General features: G+C 37.3%; 1 protein-coding gene across 1 annotated transcript in view; it reads right to left on the bottom strand.

Moving 5' to 3' along the window:
• The window catches only part of THSD7B (thrombospondin type 1 domain containing 7B), a 785104-nt gene that overhangs the window by 258616 nt on the left and 499225 nt on the right, over window positions 1-27263 (bottom strand). The window contains exon 12 of the mRNA XM_053666773.1: window positions 7404-7598. Within this exon, the coding sequence (XP_053522748.1) occupies window positions 7404-7598 (195 nt within the window). The remainder of the gene's footprint in view (window positions 1-7403; window positions 7599-27263) is intronic.

Genomic DNA, 27263 nt, shown 5'->3' with positions numbered 1-27263 from the left:
CAGGACCAGCTTACAAAGATTGAAATCTATCACATTACTCATCTTCTTTAACACTCTAGTGACCTATCACAATTCATGGGATGAAATCTGGATTCCTTACCATAGTTATCAAGGATCCATAGGATCTGAGCCTATAAGTACCTGCCTCCTGCCTGTACTGAACCACTCAGCCTCTGCCATATGTGGATGAAAAGGGTGCAGTGGTAAATCATAAATCCCTAACTAGGCAGGTCATGGTGGGTAGTCATGCCCCATGCCTTTTGCTTCCTTAGTGAAAGGTTTATAAGCAGGCCCCATTCATTGTTCTTGTGACTCTAGGTTAACACACTTTTGAAATGACAGAAGAAATGTCCCTCAAAGGAGTAACCACCCTTAAGGAACCACACAATCTTCCAATCCAATACCTGCCTTACTTTTCTCCACCTTCATATTATCTTCTTTAATTTATTTTTTTAAAGATTTTATTTATTTTTAGGGTGGGAGGAGAAAAAGAGGAAGAGAAACATCAATGTGTGGTTGCCTCTTGCATGCCCCCCACTGGGGACCTAGCCCACAACCCAGGCACGTACCCTGATTGGAAATCGAACCCTTTGGTTCACAGGCTGGCAGTCAATCCATTGAGCCACACCAGCCAGGGAAAACTTTGCTTAATTTCAAATGCAAAAAAGAAACTGCCAAACTGTTATTCTCTGAAGCATTTTATATCTTGCTCCCTGGCATACGTTGTCAGCTTTGGCTCAAATAAACTCTTAAAAAAATTAAATCATTTTTTCTTTTTCTTTTTAAAAAATTTATTTAATTGTTGTTCAAGTACAGGTTTTTGTCTTTTACTCCATTTTTTATTTTTCAATTACAGTTGACATAAAATATCATATTTTGGGTGTAATTTATACAAATTTTCTACAGGTTTGGACATTTTTACTGCAATATATTATAAGTGGGTAATATTAAACATTTTTCAGTTCCTAAAACTTTGGCTCCTGGCCTTTGCATGCCCTACTCCAGACATTTTCACCAGTTCTACCCTCTCTCCAATGCTACTTAACGCCTACATGTCCTTTAGGTCCAAACTAGATTGCTCCCTCAAAAAAGCCACATTGAGCACACTCTTCACCTCTGGTCTAGTTGAGTGTTCTTCTCATATAGTTTGTATAGGCAAAATAATGGCTCTCCAAGGGTGTTCACATCATCATCCCTGAACCAGTAAGCATGCTCCCTTAGATGACAAAATAAACTTTGTAGATGTGACTAAGATCATAGACTTTGAGATGAGATTATTCTGTATTATTTGGGTGGGTCTCATTTAATCACATGGTCTTAAAAATCAGAGGACTTTCTCGATTGAGTATAAAGTCAGAAGAAATATGACTACAAAATAATGGTCATAGAAATGCAGTGTTACTAGAGTTCAAGATGTAGAGCCATGAACCAAGGAATGAGAGCAGCCTATAGAAGCTGGGAAAGGAAAAGAAACAGAATTCCCCCTAGAGCCTCCAGAAAGGAATTCTGTCTTGCTAATGTCTTGTTTCCAGCCCCAGGAAGCCCATATGTGACTTCAGACCCACAGACTGATAAGATAATAAATTTGTGTTGTTTTAAGTCAACAAATTTGTGGTAATTTTTTACAGCAGCAATAAGAAACCAAGACAGCACCCTTTATAATAGCTATTGGAACAGGTTACTGTACTGTGTTGTACTACATTGGTCCTACTCAGGTGCTATACTGAATAGGTGCTACACTAGTACAAATCTCTATCTCCCCTTTAGATTGTAAACTCTAAGTTAGGATTATGTCTATATAATTCCAAAAGCCTATCATGCATAAGTGGTAAACAAAAAATTTTCATGAAACAATTGAAAGAAAATTTTCAAAAGGGAGAATAAAGGAGGGTGAAGGTAAAAAGAGAGAGTAAATGAGATAAAGAGAGACAAAGACAAGGAAGAAAGAAAATGTTCATGTGCAAAGCAACCAAAAGTTATTGGCAGAACAAATATTCTATACCATATACAGTGTCTCTATATTAATGTTATCTTTCTTAATTATACGGTGTCACTGTCTGAAAGATTTGAACAAGTTAGTTAATACAGGTATGGTTCTCACAATGAGAAACAAATGCTCACTGATCCTTTATTTTGCTTATCTTCTAGTCAAAATCAGCATTAACATCTGAATTCAAATGAGATGAATTTGTTTTTTTTTATATCTTAAACAGATTTATTGAGATATAATTGACAAACTATAAAATATAATTAATTATTAATACCATATGATCTCACCTTTGACAAATGAGATGAATTTGAAAAACAAATCAATCCCTACTACAATTCTAAAGACATTTTTTTCTCTTTAAGAGGGAAATCTGTGCTCAATCCCACAAAAACACAGAACTATCAGTAAGTACTAAATATGTGTGTATTTGTTATCCAGTTTATGTATGTGTATACACACACACACACTCACCTGGCATATATTTTATGTAATCAATTTTTCCATCATTATATAACAACTTTTTAAATTACCATTCAGTCTAAAACCTGTGATGATCTAGTTTAGATACAATGCACAAAACACCCAAATATTCAAGTCTCCTGTTAAAAATGGTCAAAAGATTAGAATGATGCTGGTTTCATAAGAAGAGTTTGGGAGTCTTCCATCTTCTTGAATTTTTTGGAATAATCGGTGGAGGATGGGGGTTAGCTCTCCCTTAAACGCTTTGTAGAATTCTCCTGTGAAACCATCTGATCCAGGGCTTTTGTTTGTCGGAAGCTTTTTGATTACTGCTTCAATTTCATCAGCTGTTATTGGTCTGTTCAGGTTTTCTGCTTCTTCTTCATTGAGTTTTGGAAGATTATATTTTTTTGGAATTTATCCATTTCACCTAGGCTTTCAAATTTCTTTGCATAGAGTTCTTTGTAGTAATTTATTACAATCCTTTGTCCTTTGTATTTCTGTGGTGTCAGTTGTAATCTCTCCTCTTTCATTCTGATTGTGTTTATTTGGGTCCTCTCTCTTTTTTTCTTGATGAGCCTGCTTAGAGGCTTGTCAATTTTGTTTATCTTTTCAAAGAAGCAGATCTTGGATTCATTGATCTTACAAATGTGCTTTTAGTCTCTATGTCATTTAGTTCTGCTCTGATCTTGGTTATTTCCTTTCTTCTACTTACTCTGGGCCGTCTCTGTTGTTGTTCCTCAAGTTCTTGTAGACATAGGGTTAGGTTGTTTGTTTGACTTTTTTTTTTTTTTTTGGTAGACCTGTATTGCTATGAACTTCCCTCTCAGGACTGCCTTCCTGTGTCCCATACATTTTGGATTGTTGTAAGTTCATTTTTGCTTGTTTCCAGGAAATTTTTGTTTCTTCCCTAATCTCATTCTTGACCCATTCATTGTTTAATAGCATGCTATTCAATCTTTATGAGTTTGAGTAAATAAACAAATGGGACCTCATCAAAATAAAAAGCTTCTGCATGACCAAAGAAAACAACATCAAAATGTTTTCCCAAGTATATGGGAAAACATATTTGCCAATGATACCTTGGACAAGGGTTTGATCTCCAAAATATATAAAGAACTCACGCAACTCTACTCCAGGAAGACACAAAACCTAATTAAAAAATGGGCAAGACTTGAATAGACACTTCTCCAAGCAGGACATACAGAGGGCCCAGAGACATATGAAAAGATGCTCAGCATCTGACATGGACACCAGCCTGCAGTATTCGTGATGTCATGGATGAGATACAAGATAAATTCACATGGCGTACCGAGTCCTGTGGAGGAAAAGGAACAGCACGGCTACTCCCTCAAGGGGGTAGCACCTTAGAGTGGCCTAGCCACTCTCTCAAAAAGAGAGTGCCCAGACCCTTGCCTTGACAGAGTTTTATTGGGTTCATTTTGCACAAGAATATAGGTAAAGCTCATTAGTCACTATCAGGCAGTAAGAATCAAACAGTACATAGTATACAAAGAACTAGGAGGGCCTATTCTGAGTTAGGGTCTATTAGCTAAAGGGCTACAAAACTTTGGGAAACAAACTCATTTTCTCCTTGGACCCTTATCATTTAATTGAGAGCATTCTTAGAAAAGCAGGTTTCATAGGATTTTATATTTTCTTTCTTAGGCCTGATCACCCAGGGAGCCCACCCTTCCCAGCACAGGGCTGTGCCACCCTCTGTCATTGTTTCAGGCTTAAGTCAGGCACAGGAAGTAAGGCAGCCAAGAGATTAGGAGACTTCTCGCAGACAGAATTAGGACTCAGGCTTTGTCAAAGCCGAGGGGTGAGGGTCTATCACCCCCTTTTGCTGTGGCCCCTCAAGTCCTTTCCTGGGACCTCCATGTGATCGTGCCTGTCTTAGGTTGTTCCCCCCTTGGGGAATCTTACCTGTCATTGGCTAACCGATCAATGGTTGGGGGCCAGTTATGGGTGATGTAAAAGGAACAGAAGCTGTGCTCCTACCAGGGAGATAAGCTTTGTCCCCTTAGTGACTTATGGTCTGAAAGTCTCTCATTCAGCCTTATCCATGGGGGTGTTACAGCTTCTAAAACTAGGCAGGGCAGTTCCCAATAAGCATCACTAGTTATCAGAATGATGCAAATTAAAACCACAATGAGATACCACCTCATACTGGTCAGAATAGCTATCATAAACAAATCAACAAACAAGTGTTGGAGAGGATGTGGAGAAAAGGGAATCCTAGTACACTCTTGGTGGGGATGCAGACTGTGCAGCCACTGTGGAAAACAGTATGGACTTTCCTCAGAAAAATAAAAATGGAACTGCCTTTTGACCCAGAAATTCTGCTGCTGGGATTATATCCTAAGAGCCCTGAAACACCAATCCAAAAGAATCTATACACCCCAATGTTCATAGCAGCACAATTTACAATAGCTAAGTGCTGGAAGCAACCAGCCTAGGTGCTCATCAGTAAATGAATGGATCCAAAAACTATGGTACATATACACAATGGAATTCTATGCAGCAGAATGAAAGAAGGAGCTCCTACCCTTTGCAACAGCATGGAGAGAAATGGAGAGCATTATACTAAGGGAAATAAGCCAGGTGGTGAGGGAAAAATACCATATGATCTCACCTTAAACAGGAACATAACTCGACAAAAGAAACAAATCAAACAAAATATAACCAGAGACATTGAAATTAAGAACAATCTAACAATAGCCAAAGGGAATGGGGGAGGGGACAGTGGAGAGAAGGGTTCTCATGAGCTACTGTAAAGGACACATGAACAAAACCAAGGGGGAGGGTGGAAGCAAGGGAGGGAGGTGGGTTTGGCTGGGGTGAGGGGGAGTGGGGGGAGAGAAGATGCAGACAGCTGTAATTGAACAATAATAAAGTAATTTTAAAATAATAAATAAATAAATAAATAAAATGGTCAAAAATAAAAATAAACACCCTAGATGGTCCCCTATTTTAATGGAGTGGCTTTTATGTATGTGTTTGTGCTCTCCACATGTGTTTGTTTAGTTAAAGAGTCACACTGTGTTATCATCTAAGTTGTCACTCATGTCAAGGGTTGCTTATTAAGATTACTACCAAATTACATGAAATAAAGTAAAATGTACACATGACATCCCAATAAAAATAAGTCTTCAAAAGTTGAAAATTTTAATGCACTATCTTTTTTCAACAATTACATTAAATAATTTATTTGATTGGTATTTTTTGCACAACTCATATATTTCATTAAATTTACCAGTTGTTTTTGTGTAAATTAGAAATTAAGACACACAAAAAGTCAATCAGCCAGCTGAAAGCATAACAGTTAATAATTTAGAAAAGAAATTCAAGTAATTCTTAAGATAGAAATTTTAGAAAAAGTGTTCAACAATTCTTCAATTATTCACATAAAAAGTATATTTTGAAAAAAATAAATTTATTAAAGCTTTGATAATTCATAACAAACTATGCTAGTTACAAAATTTAAAAAATCCTAGGGTTTTCAATATTTTTCTTTCTGAATTTGCAAGTATAAATATCATTAGTTAAATTTAATACAAAGAAAAACTGGCCAGTAATTAAAACATTTTTTCCCCTCTACAGGAGAGTCTCATGCATCTTTTTAAAGACATAAAGTAACTAGGATAATGGCTTCTGAAACATTATGTATGGAAATGCAAACCAATTTTCCCTAAAGTTACCACTGAATTTGAAATTATTCCTGCCATACACATTGTATGCCTTTATGCTGTTTTATATTAGAAACATAAACAATGTTGCATAAAATTATATATGCAAAGATTTTTATAGAAGAAAGAATGCAATGTACAGCATATTTTATTTGATGTTTCTATATGGGATTATAAGTTTCCTGTACACTTATGACTGGGCTCCTGATTTGTATTCAGAAATACTGTAAAAGGCTCTCACCCATTCAGTAAACCTATTAGAATGAGTTCAATTTAAAATAATCTAATAAGCAATGCATTCAAACAAAGAGGTCTTGAAAACAAGGGAATTAGCACTTGAACTGCTGGTAAGAATGAATGGTCCTTATGCTGAGTTCTTCAATGTCAACACCAATTTTATTATCTCAGTGATTATTTTAGCATTTTCCCCTGTGGTTCTCCATTCACTGAATTAAGTTTTCTATATATGCAAATACATGTACAGTTAAGAGAAGTTCTGACATATTTGCCTAGACAAGTAGTAAAATATATTACTGAATTAAGTATTTGTGTATTAAGGCAAAAAAAATGCTCCTGGACCTTTATTAAACTAGTAATTGCTTTAATCTCCATTAAATTTCATGGATGCAAACAGAAGCAGCAATTAATAATATATCACAAAAGCAGAATCTATGTATGTAACTTGATGTTTACCTCACACTACTAAAATTTTTAAATGCTAAATTGCTCTTAAGGAAATGGCAAAATACAATGATATTAGTTAAATTACCTTTGATGTTCTTTACAAATCAAAAGTTGCTTTCAACTTTGTTGAAATCCTGGCATGACAGACACCACAGACTTAGCCATTAACTACTCCGGCGAGTTGGTATATATATTGTCATTTATGACCACAGGGCATGTCAAAAGTAGGTATACAGTTGTTTGTATGGAAAACATATAATAATAATACAAGAATAAACTGTTTTGTGTACTCAACTGTAAACCTACTTTTCTCCCACCCTATACAAAAATTATAAAGCTGTACAGAGAAGAACTTCATAGCTACAGAGTGGTTCTATCCATCTTTCACTCATTTCACAAATATTAGTTGAATACAAAGGATGTGCTAAGCATAGACACAGAGGATATAATGGCAGGGAGGGGTGGGGAGACGTGGAGATCTGATACAATCGCCTTTCTTTCTAGAGCTTACACTGGTCCTTGGTTAGTCCAGGAGTGCATCTCTGGTCTGAAGCTATGACATGAAAAGCACACCTCACCTGTGAGCTGTCGCCGTCTGCTTCGGGTTGCTTCGCAATTTGTGGAGCAGGGTGTAAACTTGGTCCAAGCAGTGAATGTGCAGTCGTCTCGACATGGGACAGTGCATTCTTGCACCAGGGGAGGCATGTTACTTGTCCCCTTGAGGCATTCAGTTATTTCTGCTGATTGGTTATCATTAGAGATGCATGAGACAACTAAAAAAAATACAAATGTATTATTTTGTTATTTTCATTAGATAAGCCTGGTGATGGTTCTTTGACAAAAATAGCAGAATCCCCTGATGCTTGAAAATTTAGTTGTCACTGTGATTTCAAAAGGTGCTCAGCATAGCTAGCCATAGTTCTCTCTGAAAATTAAATGTTTATTGTTGCCAGCGGAGGTATTTGAGGATTTCATTGGTCACCTCATTAATTCAAACCCTGCATTGACAGCACCCAAAATAATTTTCAGTAATTTATTATATGTGTCCTGCTTGTCAGCATCTGATCTCTAGGGGTGGTAGAAACCTAGGTAAGAGATCCTATAATGGTGAGTAGTATGAAGACAAAATGAAAAATACCACAGAAACATAACCTGAACGCTTCCTAGATTTTCTTGTTGGTTTGCTTGTTTAACTGTCGCTTATGGAAATGGTCCTGTCTCAGTTCACAGTCAACATTTTAAAAACAATTTTTATTGTCAACCAGGAAACTTTTTTCTTATTAAAATTTCAGGAGTAGTTAACAATTTTAACTTTTTATTTAAGTACAGGCATTATCTATTCAGATCATTCCCACCACAGGTATCCTACCAATTTTAGAAAACTCTCCAAAGTTTCTTTCACACACTTTTTTCAACCAGAATGCCTCTAGTCACACCATTAAATAAGTAAAACATTTATAAAATTTTATTTTTGTTTGATTTTTGCATCATTGATTTAATTATGAATGATGTATTTGTGCATCTTTTATTCACCCTGGTTAATTATGGACTCTCTCCAAAGATATATCTTTATATTCTCTAGACCAACATTTCTTAATCTTGACATTACTCACCTGAGGACTTTAAAAAATTACCTTTAGAGAAAGAGAGAGAAGGAAACATCCATGCCAGAGAGAAGCATCAGTTGGTTGCCTCTGGTGCACACCTGGACCAGGGATTGTAAGCATCCATGCCCAGACTGGGATCAAACCTGCATGCTAGGCATGTGTCCTGACTGGGAATTGAACCCGCAACTCTCTGATTATGGGACAATGCTCCAACCAACTGAGCCACACCAGCCATGATGGCACTATTAATATTTTAGATTGAGTAATTTTTATGTGGGTACATGAGTGTTTCCTGTGCACTGTAGACTATTTGGCAGTATCTCAGGCCTCTACTAATTAGATACCAGTAGTACACATACCCTTCCCGTTGTGAAAACCAAACATTATTGTAGACATTGCCAAACACTGCCCCCAGTTGAAAACCATTCTTCTTTTTTTTTTGGTATGTGATTAATATTTAATATTTAAGAGTAAAAACAGGGTAAAATAGCTTGAGACACATAAATTCAGTAAAATCCTCTTAAAGATTTTATATATTTCTTCCACAGAAAAATTTATGTTTTGCCACATTTATATTAACTTTTTGAAAACCATTCTTCTATATGAATCCCTAACCATAGACATCTAGGAGAATACAGAACTTCCATGGCATGACTTCAGACACACCGTATCAGCAACCCTGGGGGAGAACCCCAGGGCTATCTTGTCTGTAAGGGCCCCAGCTGCCCCAGGGTCACCACCACCCACATTTGGCATGGTGACTTTGGACATGGTATGTGTTAATGGATATTTGCTGAGTTCATCATTGTAAAGAAACCATAGTGTAGGATCATTTTTTATTAGAGCTCATTAAAATTTACCAAGTTACAAGGATAAATAGGTCACAGCTTAGGATCAACATTGTTAGAATTCTTTGTATAAGCTTCTGCAATATAGGGCTAGTGTACATAGGGAAGGGGTTCCTTTAAGTTGTCAGTTCTTCTTATATTCTGAATTTTTTTCTTTATTGTTAGCACAAAAAAAAGAAAAGTGAATCTGAATAAAATTTTTTAAAAACTGGTGAAAGCCAAACTTATCTAAAGTTTTAGGATCAAGGAATTAGCTAAAGTGACAATGATGCACACACAATAATTCCCAGTTTGTACATCTGCACTGTGGCAGGTGGGACTACTCATTCAACTTGAACAGTTCTGTTTTTAACCACCTCTGGGAATGAAATTCATCACACATAAAGCCAACATCAGCTGTATTTTTATTGGAAATATATAAATATTTTTATTGGAAATATTTTATTGGGAATATATGATTAGGAATATTGAAAATTTTATTGGAAAATTTAATTGGGGATATTTAATATTTATTGAGAACATTTAATATTTCCAATAAAATATAGTAAGATACTTTCCTAAGTAGGGTACAAACAAGTGTTAATTGAATTGCATGTTTAGATAAATAATTTAGATTCAATTTGGGGGCTTTTCATCAGGCCAAGCCAATTGTTTTTTTCCCAAAATGGCATTGCACTGAAAACAACATGAAGAATTTTAAATACTGCCAAAAAGTGCTAGTGTGTGACATTTAAACATCTCTTTTTGTATATAAATGAGAATTTTTCAATAATGATAAATTATTTACAATACTCAAAAGAAAGTCTAGAAACTAAATGCCTAAAATTTGAATACTATGATAAATAAACTTTAAATGATATTTTGAAGTTCTACAAACTATTTAAAGTAATATACATTGGATTTTTGAATGTCTATATCAAAGTATTTTGCAATAATAGAGGAAAGCATAAGAGATTTAGAAAGAGTAACTTTAGCATATGTTGGAATTAAAAGACATCATTGTCAATTGGCATAAATCCAAACACAAATCTAAACACTTGAGATTTATGTGAGCCAAGACTTGTTACTTACATTTTTTTATGTTTTAGTCTCCTCATTTTTGAAATGAGTATAATAAGAACACCTATAACAAAGAATTGCAAGAATTCTAAACAGCGTCTCATACATACTAAGGGCTCAGTAAGTGCTGTCAATTGTTATTATCCTTTACATTTGTTTTTACATTTGTTTTAAATCAATGAAGTCATAGTTCTCCTATCAAGTACATATATAAACACACTCACTCTCCATGCCTCATTTCTTTCTTGGCCATCCTCAAAATCTGAAGGATAAAGATAATGAGAAAACTGCAGTTGAACTTTCACCTTATCCTGGCACTACACTGAGAATCATTATTGATCAACCAATATATCAGATAAGTCTTTAACACATTCACAGAGCTATGCAGAGCAAATCAGATCCATCACTCTCGTACAAACCAATGTATTAAACTAGTCTAATGGAGACACTAGAAGAGGTCCCTAAGCGCCACATAATGCACTCAGAATGGTAGCATGAAGTTAGCAACACCCACATTAACCTGAAGACCGCCACTCTGTGTGACTACTGATGATCAAGCAACCCAAGGGTGAGCGGCACTTGACACACTACACAGATCACACAATCAGCAGTGAAGTCTAGGCATTAAGCTTTTCAGATTTCTTCAAGATTCTGATTTCTTTTCAAGTGTGAAAGGAGTAACTAACAAAACAAAAAAACAAAGTCACACATATAGAACAGTTATCAGAGGAGAAAGTGGGTGGGCAATGTGAAGCACATAAAAGGGTCAAGCTGATGCTAACAGCAGAAAACTAGACTTCCGGTGGTGAGCACACGATAGAGTATACCGATATCAAACTATCATCTTGTATACCTGCTTATAATATAATGTTATTAACCAATGTCACCCCAATAAATTTAATTAAAAGTCACTAAATTACTAGAAACAAAAAATCAACAAGTCAAATAAAGCAATATTCTTCTTGGAAGTGTCCTAGTATAAAAACAGTCATTTAATTTATAAATATTTGATGAATGACTAGATATTGAACCTTACTAAAGGGTAGAAAAACACTGAAGAAATTGCAAGCAGAGAAGTCTGCAGAATTGGAAAACCAGCAAAGAAAACAAATACGTGTACAAAGAAAATGAAAACTGAAGACAGAGAAAATAAGGATAAGTGGTAGCCAGAGGTACAACCCAAAGCAGAGGCCTGTTCCACAGGGCAACTATAGCCAAAGATATTTTAAAAATATTAATCACTTTTCATGTACAATATAGTGCTGTAATTAATATTAAAGGTATACAGACTCCTTAATACAGACATCCTCTTTAGTAGAGTATGCCGATCAAATTTTAGGCCTTGGTTAAATGAAACTAATGGCGACTCTCAATTTTTTTACTATTACCTTGGGCAAATTATGTAAACTCTTTTAAGACTCAACTTACTGGAATCCACATGATGGGGATGATAATAATACCTACATCATATAATAAATCCATGCTGATGAAGCGCTAGGAATAGAACTGAACACTTAGTATATCAGTACATATGCCTTGAGAGTTATATATCATTATTAAGAAAGTTACTAGAAATAAAATGTAAGAAAAATGTATTAAAAAAGAATCCATCACCACTTGTCTTGATTCTTGATTGAGGAATAAGTTTCCAAATCCCACCAAACTCTCTTGACCCTATAGAAGTGTGACTGGAGTCTAATCAGAATTATAATGCCAAAGTCAGTGGCTTCTTCCATGGACACCCTTCCCAAGGATATTGTAATTCCAAATAATGCTCTGTGCATTCTGCTCGGTGTCAACAACAATTAGGCTACAATACAAGCTTGCAGTTCCAGGAAAAGTCAGAAACTGAAATCTAAGGCCTGTAGGGAGTTCTTCCCAGAAGTAACAAGATCAAAATTCTTAACAAAGCTTAACAAAGAGCCTAATGAAAGGAAAGTGAACGTTTGTACAAGAGCGCTGGCCAATTTTACACTTTACACCTCACTTCCTGAGGTGGTCATATCCGGCAGAAAGAGGCACCATGCCCCTCTGTGCTAATGCTGACTTCACAAGGATTTTAACCTCTGGGTAATATTTAGGGGCATCTGTCAAAGCTTTCTGAACATTAGAACCATTTGGGTTTCACTACTGAAGAGTAGTAAGCACAAATCAGAAGACATAGTTTATAATCTGGGATCAGGAATGAATCTTGTTAAGGACATGTTCTCTTCCTCCATGATGGTCTAGTCTAGGCACTAGACTTTGTTTATATACACAGATCTTTATTGCCTGCACCTTTGCCCTAATAGACTTTACAGAACTCAATCTCTTCATCTGTCCACCCACTTACTTGGTCATAAAATACATATGTAAAGAACCATGACCAATGATAAAAGCAATGTGTGTGTACATACATCCATGTACATATAAATAATCAGCTTCCAGAAGACTACTAGAGTAGTGGCAGTGATGGGCAGGTAGACAGATATAGAACACATTGCTGTTTCCCCTATAGTGATAACCAGTGGGGAAAATGTGGCACAGAAGAAACAAGTAGGCACTTTAGCCTTGAATGGAAAGGACGTGTAACATGCAGGCAGGAAAAATAAGCCATTAGAGAGAATTTATCTCAGACATCTGGTATTTAGTTGAACTCCAAGTCCTGGGCCTTTTGGATCATAGCAAACCACTTGCAGACTACAGTCTAGAGAAAAGGTCTCTTCGGGTGCTTTTAAGTATTTAACAAACTGTAAGGTACTGGTGGGAAAAGTCTTTCCACTAGGAAAGAGAGAGGGAATTGCTACTGACCCTTCTTGTCATATATTTCTACCTGAACTGAATTGTTTAAGGGAATTGACTCTTCAATGCTGAATTATATTTTATTTATTAACCTTGAAATAGTCATCTTTTCTGGAGGGAAATTGTGCTCCCAGGTAAAGTTAGTTCAAGTAGTTCCAAAACAATCTCATTACTGTGCACTGTTTGAAATGTCGCTGTATTAAGTGCTGGGCAGAAAGCTTGTAGGGCAGCTGCCTGGGACAGTTGGGTGTTCTTGTTAAGGATGGTGGTGAAACAGGGGGTTGAGCCGGGCCACTCAGACAGGCGCTCTCAGACAAGAGCAGTCACCTGGTAAGTGGGTATGGTAGGGTCACAGAGAGCCCTCCAAAACCTTGGTGAAGCCTGAGGTCGATTTTCCTATTCATAGTGTCTAGTAATGCGTTTCATTCGGAGAATTGCACTCAGCTACGTCATCTTTCTCTGAATTACTAGACACACTGAGTGCTGAGAAAGAATTACCAGAAAGGGGAAAAGAGTTACTAATTGCTTTTCCCCATTATCTGAATTTCAATTTTAGCAGCATGGGAAAAAAATACCCTGACACAAAATGTACAATTATCTGAGAATTTAATAAAAAAAAACAAAGCAAATACTTGTATAAATTTTCAGATTACCAACTATAACTACATGGCTAGTCTTTCCACCCCCTGTCATGTCTGTGTGGCGACAGTCAGACACGCCACGATATGTCTGCCACCTTCTCGCTTATGACATGAAGACAGTGGGTGTTGCTGGCCTTATCCTAAGAAACTATAATTTCTCCCTGGAAAGACTAAATAAGCGATGGGGCCTGCTGTTTCAGATGTGCCTATACTCATCACCTTCACCAAGGACACCAAATTACTGTTCCTAAATTGCTCCTGACCAGAGTTCAACTCTAACAGTTGACAAGAAAGAGAAGGAAGAATTCCTTTCAAGAGGTCATGATCTCCAGGAAATGGGGGTGACATGCTAGAAAGACAGAAGGGCTGTTGAACAGCAAAGCTTGCTGTCCTGAGATTGTGAACTGTTTCAGTTCAGGTACAGAGCTCAGTTTGTACGCACGACAAGGAGTGGGGTGGGGGGGCAGCAACAGCTGGCCTCAGCCAACATTCAGACATTATGTTCTAAAGTCAGGCCCTAGTGACATACAGAGGGAAAACAAAAATGTAACTTCATTGCTGTCACTGTCCTGCAAGAGCGCAATGCTGGGGCCTCAGGCACGGGCAGTCAGAAGAGCCATCTGAGGAGACACGGGAAGATGAGTAGCATGTGCCCAGCGAAGATGACATGAGCCAGCCAGGGGCTGAGCACACCACATGCTATGTAGAGAAACAAGCAATGTGGCTGGCCGGCCACATTCCTGCCCTTAGTGTGTGCACATGTAGGACTCTTCAATTCCCCTTTGCTTAGACTTGCAGTGCTTACAGTGACATGTTCCGTATCTGTGTAGTGAGGTTACTAACTTAATGACACTATGCCAGGTTGCTCCTAATATGTGTGGGCTCTAGTGTTAGAACACGAGAGGTCACAATTTACTCTAAAGAGTTAAGTTCTAACTGAAATTAACAAATGTGTAATATGTGCTTCTCCTACCTTCACATGCATATCTTCATAATGTCTCGGAGAGCCAGTTTTCAATGTAAATTCTGGATGTCTTGGAGTTTCAGGCTGGAATGTGGCAGCACAAGGACAGTGGGCCCAGCCCTGGGTCCCTTGTCAAAGATGTATTCCACCCTCTGAGGGACCTTCTTGCACACTGCAGTCAATCCCCAAAGCTCCATTCCCACACCGGTCCCACACCCATACCCTCTGGGCCTGGGGTACATACACACAGGCACTGCAGGCTTTCCTCAGAGGTCATGCGCAGAGAAGAGACGCCTGCATGCAGCGGAGCAGGGGCGCAGGAGAGGGAGCATGGGCTCCGGTGGGACTCCTCACCGTGGGAAGGGGCAGAGCTGGACGGAGGCCAGAGAAGGGCCCTCCAAGGCACAGAGACCAGGCAGCCCATCTCTTATTCAGTCTAAGGGCAGAATTGTACTCCACTCCAATTATTTCATTAAAGACTCACATACTCATCCTTAACAGCTCCCTTCCTATAGACAATCAGGAAAAGGACAAATGCCAATTAACGGTGTTGGCCTAATCTCAGTGTTGGCCACGGTAATTAGTTCACTGCCTATTTAAAAAATATATATATATATTATGTATGTGTATTACATATATAAAATGTATATATTTTAAATACACATATTTAAAAACACACATATAAAATCTATTTAAATACATATATATGTTTTAAAAATATATGCATTATATATAGTACATATATAATATATATATATATATTAAATAGGAGGTAAACTAATTAAAGAAACCATAGTGTAGGATCATTTAAACAGGAAGTAAAAAATATATATATATATATACATTTACTTCATATATATATATATATATTAGGTAAACACACAGTCTCTCTGTTTCATTCACTTCCCCTTTTCCTCTCCAGAATGGCATCTGGGTGTCTTTGGCTGCCAGCAAGGGTCTTGGATCTGCATAATGGTGCTTCTGAAGCTCTCTGGGTTTCTGCCAAGATCTGAGAAGAGTGGCCCTTATGCACTTGGTGACTGCTTGCCCTGCTGACTGACATTCACTGTTCTGGTCTCATCTCAGACTAAAAAGCTCACGACAATTCCCTCTCAGCCCGGTCAGGGGCCATAGTCCTCTAGCTGATGAGGTCTCGCCCTACCTTGGTGTGTGGAACTCACAGCTGGGGCTCTGTGATCCGAGTCCTTAGAGATCCGGGGTAGGCACACCTGTCAGACAGCATCAAGCACCACACCTGCCCCGGGGCAGGGGAGAAAGAACTTCTAGAGTCCCTATGACACAGGAAACTCAGAGAGCATCTAAGCAGGCATTAAGACACTCCTTCTGAACTGGGGCCCCTATAAATCATCTCTTTTCAGAGTTCCAAACAAGATATGGAGCAGAAACCCCTCAGCTTTTTTCGTTTTCCTCGAACGCTCCATGTCTGGAACATCAGCCCTGAGTCAGGGGAAAGCACGACACACGTTCCTTCTGCTCTGCCTCCCACCTTTCTTTTCCTTCCCATCGCCCTGGCAAGCAGAGCAGACTCCCCCCCTCCCCCCACACACTTCTTTCTGTATGAAAGACTTTCCCTGCATTATATCCATCTCCTACCGGAAGTGGCATTTATCCCTGTCTCTTCCTGATGCTACAATGACGGAATGCAGAGAGGAATTCTGATTGGGTTAAAGATATAAATTGGGAGGAATTTTTAAAGTATTAAAAATATAAAGCCTGTCATGCACATACTTCACCAGTAGGTGCAGAGGTTCAGTAGTGCTGAGGCAGTTGCTGGCTTGTGTGCTTATTATGTGTCTCCTAGAAGTGACAGGCACACATTACGCTGCCACTAAATACAGCTGATGGATTCCTTCAAGCCCACCATGGAGTGGCAGGAAGGCGTAGGTGGTGTTAGGTGCTGAAGGACTTGCAGGCTCTGCTAGATAACTCTGTGTTAGTCCCTCGTTAAGGGCATATCTCAGTGTACTGTGCTCCACTTTATTGTACTTCACAGAATTGTTTTCTAACAAATCGAAAGCAAGACCCTCCACCAGCACAAAGATTACGAATCCTTTCATTGCAGTGGTCTGTAACAAAACCTGCACTATCTCTGAGGTACGCCTTTACTGGGACGCCCCATGAGATTTTCTTTAGTGCCAGTCTATTTTGGGGGTATTATTGTTTTCTTGTTGCCACTGTAACAAATGACCCCAAATTTAGCAGCTTAAGACAACAAAAATTTGCTTTCTCACAATTTTGGGGGTGAGAAGTCCAAAATTGGTTTCACCGAGCTATAATGGTGTCAGCAGGGCTGGCTCCCTCTGATGGGCAGAGTCAGGTACCTTCTTCTTTTCAGCTTCCAGAGGCTACCTGCATCCTTTTCACCAAGCACCGTCTCCAGCTTCAAGGCCAAGAGTGTAGTCCTGCCTCACCCCTGTCTCTCCATCCCTCTGCTCTCGTCACCACAAGGCCTTCCTTTTGTAAGTGCTGTTGTGATTACATTGGACCCACCTGGAAAACCTTCCCACCTCATGATACTTAATCATAGCAGCAAAGTCCCTTTTTTCCATGCAAGGTAAGGTTTTGCCAATTAGAAATCGGGCATTTTGCGGGGGCTGTTATTGAGCCTACAAGACAGATATTTCTTCCTAGCTCTGAGGCATTGCCTCGTCCACTAGAATAACATCCGCGCTGGCTTCACCTTCCCCCGTGATGGGATAAAGGCAGATCTGACACAAATTTACCATGGCTTCCCTATTCCCTATGCTCACAACAGGTATGTCTTGCTTTGTTTAGTTCATTTTCAATTACCCTGCCTCAGCCACCAGGTTCCCTTTAGAACTGTTCTCCACACGCCCTGTTGGGGTGTCTTTAGAAAAAACAGTCTTGGTGGACTTATTTCCTATTTAAGAGCAAGCATAATTAAGAATGTACATCTACACTAAACAAAAGTGCATTCCAATAACAAATACCAGTATTTGGGTCAGTCTGAGCCATATAAAGTGTGGCCACTTTCTTCCTTCCAACTATCATGCTTCAATTTTTTTTTAAGATTTCATTTATTTATTTTTAGAAAGAGGGGGAGGAAGGGAGAAAGAAAGGGAGAGAAACATCAATGTGTGGTTGCCTCTTGCATGCACACTACTAAGGACCTGGCCCACAACCCAGTCACGTGCCCTGACCAGGATTCGAACCGGCAACCCTTTGCTTCGCAGTCTAGCACTCAATCCACTGAGCCACACTAGCCAGGACTCGTTTTTTTCATTCATAAATGACTAAAGGGAAAACCTCAGTTCTGACTATAAACTGAAATATCTTCAATACCCAGAGAAATATTGGACTTGGGAAGGACAGAAGAACAGGTAGAAGTAATAGAAAGTTCTATGCCTTGGAAAAGAAGGCTAACGCCATGTCTTCTTTCACAGCAAGCACGTTTTGTTGATGCTACTACAGGGACATGCTCTGAACTGTCCAGCTTGAGTAAAGGCAGCTCTGAGCCGCTCCCATATTCCACCCCATGCTCCAGAGCCAAGAGCCGGCAGGATCAGGATGCACATGAATATAGGCACTGGATGCTGTGTGGGACAGTCTCCCTCTCTTGTCTATGCCTAGTTACTCTGGTGGCAGAGGAGAGGGAAGGACTGTTCTAACTCTCTCCCTAAGTGGCCAGCATTTGTGTGGGGAGGGCCAGGAACCCTGGTAAAATGAGAACAGAAAAGGTGGCCCCCTAGCACCGGTAGTTTCCAGGCATGGAGACTGAAATCACCCCTGCCTCACTAAGCCCACTTTTCCATTTAAAGACCCAGGCCTTTTCCCTCTGGACTTGAATCACCTCAGCTGAACCAAACAACCACTCCATATACTCTGCCTCGGTGAATATCCTAGCAATTCTGTTTCTGTGATCATTGTAAGTAACAGAGGAGACATTTTTCCTTGTTATTATCAAAACAACTCTATTTAGAAGTAAAAGCAAGTTCTTTCCATATGCCAAGTGCTCTCATTTTCTCCTTCATATTTTCTCTCCATGTGTAGAGCACGATGTTTGGAGCATAGTATTCAGAAGTCGCATTCTTCAAAACTAGCATTTGAATAAAGTGTGTAATTATTATATGCTGACTGACATATATGCAACTTTTGAGTGGAGCAGCATGAGTTGTGGAAATTGAATTAAACAATAAACCTGAAATTGCTTGTTAGGGTGCTTTAATTGACTCCTAAGTACCATATGTAAAGCTGCGTGGCTGCAGGAGCCCAATTATAAGCTTGCTTATGGAGAGATGCAACTCATTTTGCATGTTGGAAATATATTCTCTACTTATTGTTGCCCTCCCAGAAAAAATTCAAATAAGAAATACTCCATAAGCTAATAAAGTATATTTAGTCCTTAGGTCAACTTGAAGCACTTTATTTAGGCTCTAATACAAGATTGGAAAATGCATAGTTAAAAATTCCTTTTGCTTTATTCTAAGGTATTTGTTAAGGCCTGGAGCTCTCTGTGTTTGCAGCCAACCAGAGAGACATACTCAGGCAGGACTTTTGTTTTCAGGGAATCTGCCCCTCTAACTTAAAAATATTGACAAGAATGAACATTTCTGGGGGAAAAAAGAGAACAAAATAAAATGACAAAGAATTCATAAATAAAAGCTCACCCCCCAAAATAGCTAATACACGTGAGGGTCACATAAGGGGAAAGCAGGGAAATCTTAAACTCCGGTTGCTGATCGTTGTGGCAAATTCTAGAAAGGGATGCTTGAGATTGTGGTCAAGTTACACAGCCATGGTTGGGAGAAAGGTGGTCAGCATCAGCTATCAGCCTTGGAGGTGGGTGATGAAAATGAAAAACACAGGAGATCCCAGTAGACTTATTAAACTCAAAATATCGGGAGGTCCCATACAAATAGAGTGAGCAGCTTCAAAAACTGAGTGTAGAAAAAGCATTCATTGGAAATCCTAAATCCAAGGAAGAAAAGCATTAAATTGTCCTTCTATAGGACACAATGCAGCCTGATAATGATGTTTGCATGAATGCCAGTGGTCCCGGAGTAGCTTCATATTCCGAATGACCTCCATAGCCACAATGAAACTATCCAAAATAAAATGTAAGTACAAAGAGTAGTTTGCTTGTTAAGAAACCTGCAACACAAGTATCTTAGTTCCCAACCTCTCCCTTCCCTAAACTACACATTTATATGTGTGTGTGTGTGTGTGTGTATACACACATACACTTTGAATAGAGGGAACATGCTATGTAAACACAGTTTTAAAAGTTTTAGCCACTTCTTCTGTATAGATGCCTCTCTGAATCCTTTCTCCTATAGAAAAATATTAAAACCTACATTAAAGAAAAACCATTATAAATGCATATAAAGCACCATATTTAGCAATGCATTTGATAGCAATCACTTTAAATTGTCATGACATGGGCCTGGCCAGGTAGCTCTGTTGCTTAGAGCATCTATCCCAATATGGCAAGGTTGTGGGTTCAATTCACAATCAGGGCACATACAAGGATCAACTAGTGAGTGCATAAACAAGTGGAACAATAAATCAATGTTTCTCTCTCTCAGCAATAAAAATAAATGTGATGATAGTGAATATGAAGGAGTTAGCATGGCAACCAAACTTCTTATACATCCCTGATTTTACAATAGCTAGATTAACTGCATTTAATTTAGTTGACTTTTTTCATTAAAAATAATTCAATAGAGAAAGACAGCTAATGATATAGCATTTCTTTTGGGGGTGATTAAATAGTCTGGAGTTAAAGTGATCGTTTCACAACACTGAATGTATTAAAAACTAAATTTTACACTTTTAAGAGTGAAATTTTATCTCAACAAAGCTTCTATAAAAATTTTGAGTCTCAAACAAATAAATGTACTTTTAGAAAAGAGCTCAGGATTCATGTCACAAAGTCATGTCAAACAGATGCTGCATTTCCAGAAATCCTAGGAATCATAAGCATTTAGCAGCCAGCAAAGAAATTATTCCTCCAAAAGCTATGCTCAAAACCACTTACATTAACTTTTATAAACTAGAGTGTGACCATAAATAATGAATTAATAAGACTTTATGTTAGTGCAGTTCTTTCAACATGCTTCTTATCTGAAAAGTTTTATATTTTTTCCTGCATTAAGAAAAAAAAGATACCTTCCTAGACTTTCTGTGGTGCCATATTTACTCAGTTAGAATTCTGCAGAATGCTATTTGGAGGATACAGTCAGAGGAACTATGAAACATAACAGTAATATAAGACAATTTCTGCCTAAGAGGGCTCATAATTTACATGGAATATTCAACTTCCAGCATGTGGGGAAAAACACTAAATATATCAATGTGTATGAACTGCCTAGACTTAAATGTATACACAGCGCATAAGCATTGCATGGTGATTAGAATTAATTTCTCACCATGTTATAAAAATCTGTCAGGTAAGAAATCATCTAACTCCCTTACAAATGTGTGCTCTTTTTCTTTCCTTCTTTCTCTATCATGGCCTTATTAGAGGTGTAAACTAATGATGAGATGCTTTCTAATATTTCCAAGCCATCTTTTTTCGCAGGCACTAAAAAGACATCTGATCATTTTCCTTCAGTAATATTTCCTCCATCTAAATTCGGTGTCTTATGCCTAATTAAGCTGTCAGTTCAAATAGTATAAAAGTTTCTTGACATTCCTTTTTTATATTTGGAAAAATAATTTCTACGCACTTGATCCTACAGAATATTGCTTATAACTACGCAATATACTAGAAGCTCTGATTCTTCTCCAGCACCTATTTTACGTGTGCAAGGGAAATGTATATTTGACACATGGGAGAGAAGGAATATGCTAATCTACACACTGCCTGTAGAAGCTGATTTATTTTATTTTTAAAGGAATGTGGCAGTAGTTACATAAGTTTCACCTGTATCTCTGCAAACAGCTGCTGTGTAACCAACATCCAAATCCGGAGAAGAGATGGGCTGGACATTTTGTAACAGTTTCTCTGAATTTCACAGATGGATGATTCTTCAGTTACCTGCCACGCTACACATAAAGGCATAGCAACGAGCTGGGCCAACTTGCTATGGCAAGTAATTATAGATCTTTAAAAATGTACCCACTTTTGGAGCACAAGAGATAAGAGTCTTAAAAGCCTGTGTAAAACAGAGATTTCACCTATTATCTGCCATTAAATAAGCTACCTCTGTAACAACTGCTGTATCATTTATTAGGAAGCTAAACTTTATGACATATAATCATTCCAATAACAGTCACTAAGTAACAAATGAGACGTGAAACTCAAATTTCAAAATAATTTGTTGCTCTCTATTGAAAAACAACTGCAAAGACCCAGGATATTAATTATCTCGTTGCTACAGAGAAATGATATCAGTATAACATGTACATTTATTCCCCTCCTTCTCCAAAATATACTACATTTTCTTGTGCATCTATCTGCTTAAAACATCTTCTAAGGAACTCTTTTGTTTTCTACAAATTATTTCTTTCTTTGTAGCTCACTATGAGTACTCACTTTATATTTACAGGGAACTATAATCACCAGTACTATAATAAATTGTCCATTATGTACAAAGTTGATGCCATGTCAAGAATGGTACCAGCTTTGCCATCTTGTTTTCATTTTGTTGGGTCTCCTCTTCCAAAAACTCTGCAAAGCTACTGCTGAAATTATGTTTATCCATCCACATTTCCTCTCTGGTCCCTCAGGAGACTGTACATTTGCTGCATCCTGTATTAAAAACAAATGCATTGCAGTTTAATTCTGTTTTAGAATCTCAAACTTAATAAAGCTTTATAATGAAAGCATGAGTAGTGGTGGATTCAGAGGGTCATATTGTAGTTCTCATGCATGACATATATATTCAACTGTCATACAACTTAGTTTCTCTCACAGCAGAAAGCCTGCTATTGATAGGCTTTCTCTCAGAATAAGATTTATTTTTCAATGTAAACAGCCAATGTTGTGGTTACATAAAACTGAATTTGTTTAAAGTCATACATATTTCAAAATCAAATGACTTTAATTTTTTATGTGTAATTTTTTACCCGCTAAAATTAGCTGAATCAAGAGTAAAACTGATTTCCAATGTTTTATCAGTTGAGTTCAGTCAGGAACTTATTCCTTTTTCACTTCTAAGCACTGAGAAAGAATTAATCTTAATGTGACTAACAATATTCAATACATACATATTGAGTTAGGTAACGGCCACCTGCAGGATTCAAATTACCAAGGCGAATTGAGGCCTGTAACTAGATCTTCTTATGATACATTCTTTTACACACTTGCTTGAAGTCTTTTTCACACCACTTAAGTGAAACTTGTTCTTTAACCGGAATTCCATGCTACTGACCAAGACCCGTGCACGCTCTGTGCAGGCCACCTGGCCAGTTGGGGAAATGGGTGTAGCATTTGCCTTTCCTGCAATAGCTGTTTGACCTCCTGGGTGAGGCTCATTGAAACTTAAGTAGATTTATATGCAAAATGAAGGTGTCTGACCAGGATGACCTGCATTCCTTCCAGCTCCAGTACTTTCTGATCACATTAAGGGTTCAGGCATGTGCAAAGCAATCTCATGAGTCTTGTTCATTCTTCTATCAAAAATCTGCAAGATTACTATAGTATTACTAAGTATAGAAGTATACTAGTATATTAATTAACTAATATACAAGTATTCTAATTAAAAATTAGTATAAGTATTTATGCCTAATTGTTTTTACTTCACTTGCTGTCCTGTTAACTACACAAAACATGCTAACACATGACAAAAAAACACTCTACAAATTTGTTTAAAAAAATTCCATACTTCACTTGGCAAGGCATTTTACATAACAAATATGTATTAGTTAAACTTCCAAGTAAAGATTGCAGAGTAGATGCTTGAATATACTTCTACTTCTTTCTAAAACCTCATCAAAACTTTGTTAAACATTAAAAGCATGGAAAAGAACAGAATGGTGTCATGATTTTTGAAGCTGTGAGGATTGAACAGATCAAAAAAATTAAATTCTAAGGTAAAATCAGCAAAAGCCAAGGGTTAATCTCTCATCACAGAACCTCTGTGGGTGGGGTTGAATGGCAGAAATGGAGGTGTTTAAAAGAAGCCCAGAGTGTGTTTACAAGTCAGTCAGACCCCTGCTTGCTCCCTCTCATGATCTGGTCTCTCTGTCAAACCCCTCACTTTCTTCCCTAACTCAGTTTCTAGAAGACTGACAATCAAGTTTTCTCCTTCCAAGCAGAAAGTTTCAAAGTCTTTTTTGGGAAATCCAACTATGTTGACGTGAAAAGTTTCCCACTGAACAACAGCCCAGCTAGATCACCCTGCTCTCAAGCACAAGCAGCCAAATTCCTATAACTCAATGTTGTCACTTCTAAATTGAAATAGAAATTCAAGGATTACAAGATACATGAGGAAAATTTCTGACATAAAAGACAATTACCAGTACAAACCATGAGACAGAAACCAAGTGGGAAATCAGTGAACTATTGCAAGGGACGGAAACCTTTGAGAATCAAGCAACTATCATTAAAGTCATTTTGAACCGTGAAGCTGGAAGTGAATACTCTGAAAAAATATTGAGCAATAAACATCTTTTACAGATTAAAACAAAATAGCAGAAATTAAAAGAAAGTCAAAAGAGTATGAGATTTCAAAATAGAGTAAAATGACAAACAAATAAAAACTAGTAGGAAAAAAAAGACCTAAAAAACCTGCCCAGGGGTGTAATATATAGATTTTTGGGGTTCTAGAGCTAGAGACAAAAAACACAGGGGAGAAAATGATTTAAAAATTATTCAAGAAATTTCAAGAATATACATTTCCAAATTTAAAAGGAATACTGAATGTCTATTAAAATCAATAATATACATCATTATAAAGGTACCTCTTAGTGAAATTTTAGAACATTATGGACAAAGATCTCAAAAGCTTCTAATTTCTTGTTCCTACTGATTCCTACAGGGAGAACATTTGCAAAATTCTGAAGAAAAATTGTTTCCAACTGAAAATTTTATAGCTTCCCTAATTATCATTCAAGTGTGATAACACAATAAAGGCATTTTCAGACATTAATGACTACAAAAAATTTAGTTCCACATCCTTTCTCAGGAAACTACAGAAGGATGAACTTCTCTAAAAGAAGATAGTAAAGTAAGAAAGAGCAGAGGACAGAAGGAGGAGAGAAGATGATGTTAAAGAGAGACCCAGGGTGATAAACTTTCACTGAATATGGAGACTGAGTCCAGATTGAGAAAGCCAGAAATACCCATGAGAGTTATTCTGAAATATAAAACTGATAAAGTTGATCACCGAGAGAAAACATTTAGTCAATCAATGCAAAAAAATTAGTGCTGAGAAGATGAAAATAAAGGAAAAAAACTAGAAAATTAACAATGCCAAGGACAATAAAATGTTGCACAAAAAAAAGAAACTATCATAATTTACTACACATGCTAAACCTTTTAAAACATTTATGTTATTCTTTAACTGGATTGTTTGTTTTCCTGATGGTCAGCTGTATGAGTTCTTTGTGTATTTTGGAGACCAAACCGTTGTTCATTGTGTCATTGGCAAATACGTTCTCCCACATGGTCAATTCCCTTTTCATTTTGATGGTGATTTCTTTAGCTGTGCAGAAGCTTTTTAACTTGATGTATACATGGATGGAACTTAAGAATATTATGGTAAGTGAAGTAAGCCAGTTGGTGAAAGACCAAAACCATATGATCTCACTTATAAGAGGACTCTAATGAACAAAATAAATTGACCAACAAAATAGCACATGGAAACATGGAACAGACTGAGCGTGACCAGAGGGGAGGTGGTAGGGGTGTACTGATGGGAGAAAAGGGAAGGGACTAGCTAAAGAACATGTATGAAAGACCCACGGACATGCACAACAGTGTGGAAATTGACTGTGGGAGTGGGGCGTGGGGTGGGCAGAGGACGGCGAAGGGGAAAAATCAGGAATAACTGTAATATAATATAATAAAAAATCTTTAAAATAACAAATAACATGAAATTAACCATAATTTTAAAATACTGCTTCTCTAAGACATTTACATTATTTATTGTAATTTTGCTTATTAACTTAATTATAAGCACTGAATATACTGATGTAATAAAATTACATCAGTAATAATTATAAAATTATAATTATTAACTTAATTATAAGCACTGAATATACTGATGTAATAAAATTACACCAATAACACTATGGGGAAATGGGGATTGTACTACATAGAGAGGGCAGGGTGAGAGGAAAGCCAAATCCTTGTTTATTCATAGTGGAAAAGCAGTAGGTAATGCTTAACTTTGAATATATAAGAAATGACAGGCAAAATACATTTTCTGGAGATGTGGTTTTAAAAAACAACACAATCAGCTATACTAACTGAAAGTAGTTGACTCTGGGGGGGGGCAAATACAGACCAACATTACAAAACTACTTTAATTTTTCATTTTTGTAGTAGAACTATTTGACCTTTTGAATTATAGGCATATATATATTTGTTTAAAATAAAAAATTTAATGAGTGAATAAATAAAACATATTAAATCTAACATCTTTAAAGTACTTTCATAAGAATATAAAATAGTGTATAAAGCCATATACCTAAAACAATGGATTATTTATCACTAACACATTTTTTATAGGTCAAGTCTTTCTAAATTTTCTTTTTAGTCAATAAAATAAATAGGAGCATAAATTATATTTCAGTCCTCTAAATATTCCACCTATTTATTTCTTATTTTTCTCAACCAAAACAAAAAAAGAGGTCATTTTTTCTTTTGATTTTATGAAGATAACAGAATATTATTAAGTTATTAACAGAAGGTAGACCATTTATTAATGGTGTACTCTGTGCTAGGTGCTCTATTAAGCATTGTGAAGTGAAAAAACCACACATACTCAAACAGAAGCCCAGTCCTTCGCTTCTGACAGCTAAAGTTCTTGGTTGGAAAAGAAATAGGTTAAATGGGTGACATAATTTATTTTTAACCTCCAAAGAAGAGAAACTAGAATAAGACACACACGCACACACAAAAAAACCCTCTGTTGGTGGCAGGGGTCAAAATGCTAAGGATGAAATGCTGTGATTATTAGCTCATGATGAGAGATGAACCAGCAGGAGCACCCTGGCCTGCAAAAGGGGTGATTGTTACTGGGCTGTGTGGGGAGGCAGAGGTTGCGGGTTACTTAGAAGTTCATGGTTCATTTTTCTTACTTAAAACTATTTTTTCCCTTCCAGGACATTCACCTCCTTAAAATTACAGATTTATACACAAAACAATCTGATTTTATTTCTACATTCCTATTTCTCCATTAACAGAAGAGTAGAATCAGTTTCATTATTCCTTTGATTTTACAAGTCACCAACAGTAGAGAGTAGACAGGAATTCTGGTATTGAGGGCATCTCCACTCCTCCAAGCTCCTGCTTGTTAAACAAATAGTTTCAGAAATCAATTTGAGAGACTGCCTAGGATAATGAACAAGCCTGAGCCGGAAGTAATCTCATTTTATTCTAACCAAA

Source organism: Artibeus jamaicensis, unplaced genomic scaffold (assembly GCF_021234435.1).
Source record: "Artibeus jamaicensis isolate MK-2021 breed Jamaican fruit bat unplaced genomic scaffold, CSHL_Jam_final contig_1284, whole genome shotgun sequence".
Taxonomy (NCBI): domain Eukaryota; kingdom Metazoa; phylum Chordata; class Mammalia; order Chiroptera; family Phyllostomidae; genus Artibeus; species Artibeus jamaicensis.
This window is presented reverse-complemented; position numbering and strand designations above follow the sequence as displayed.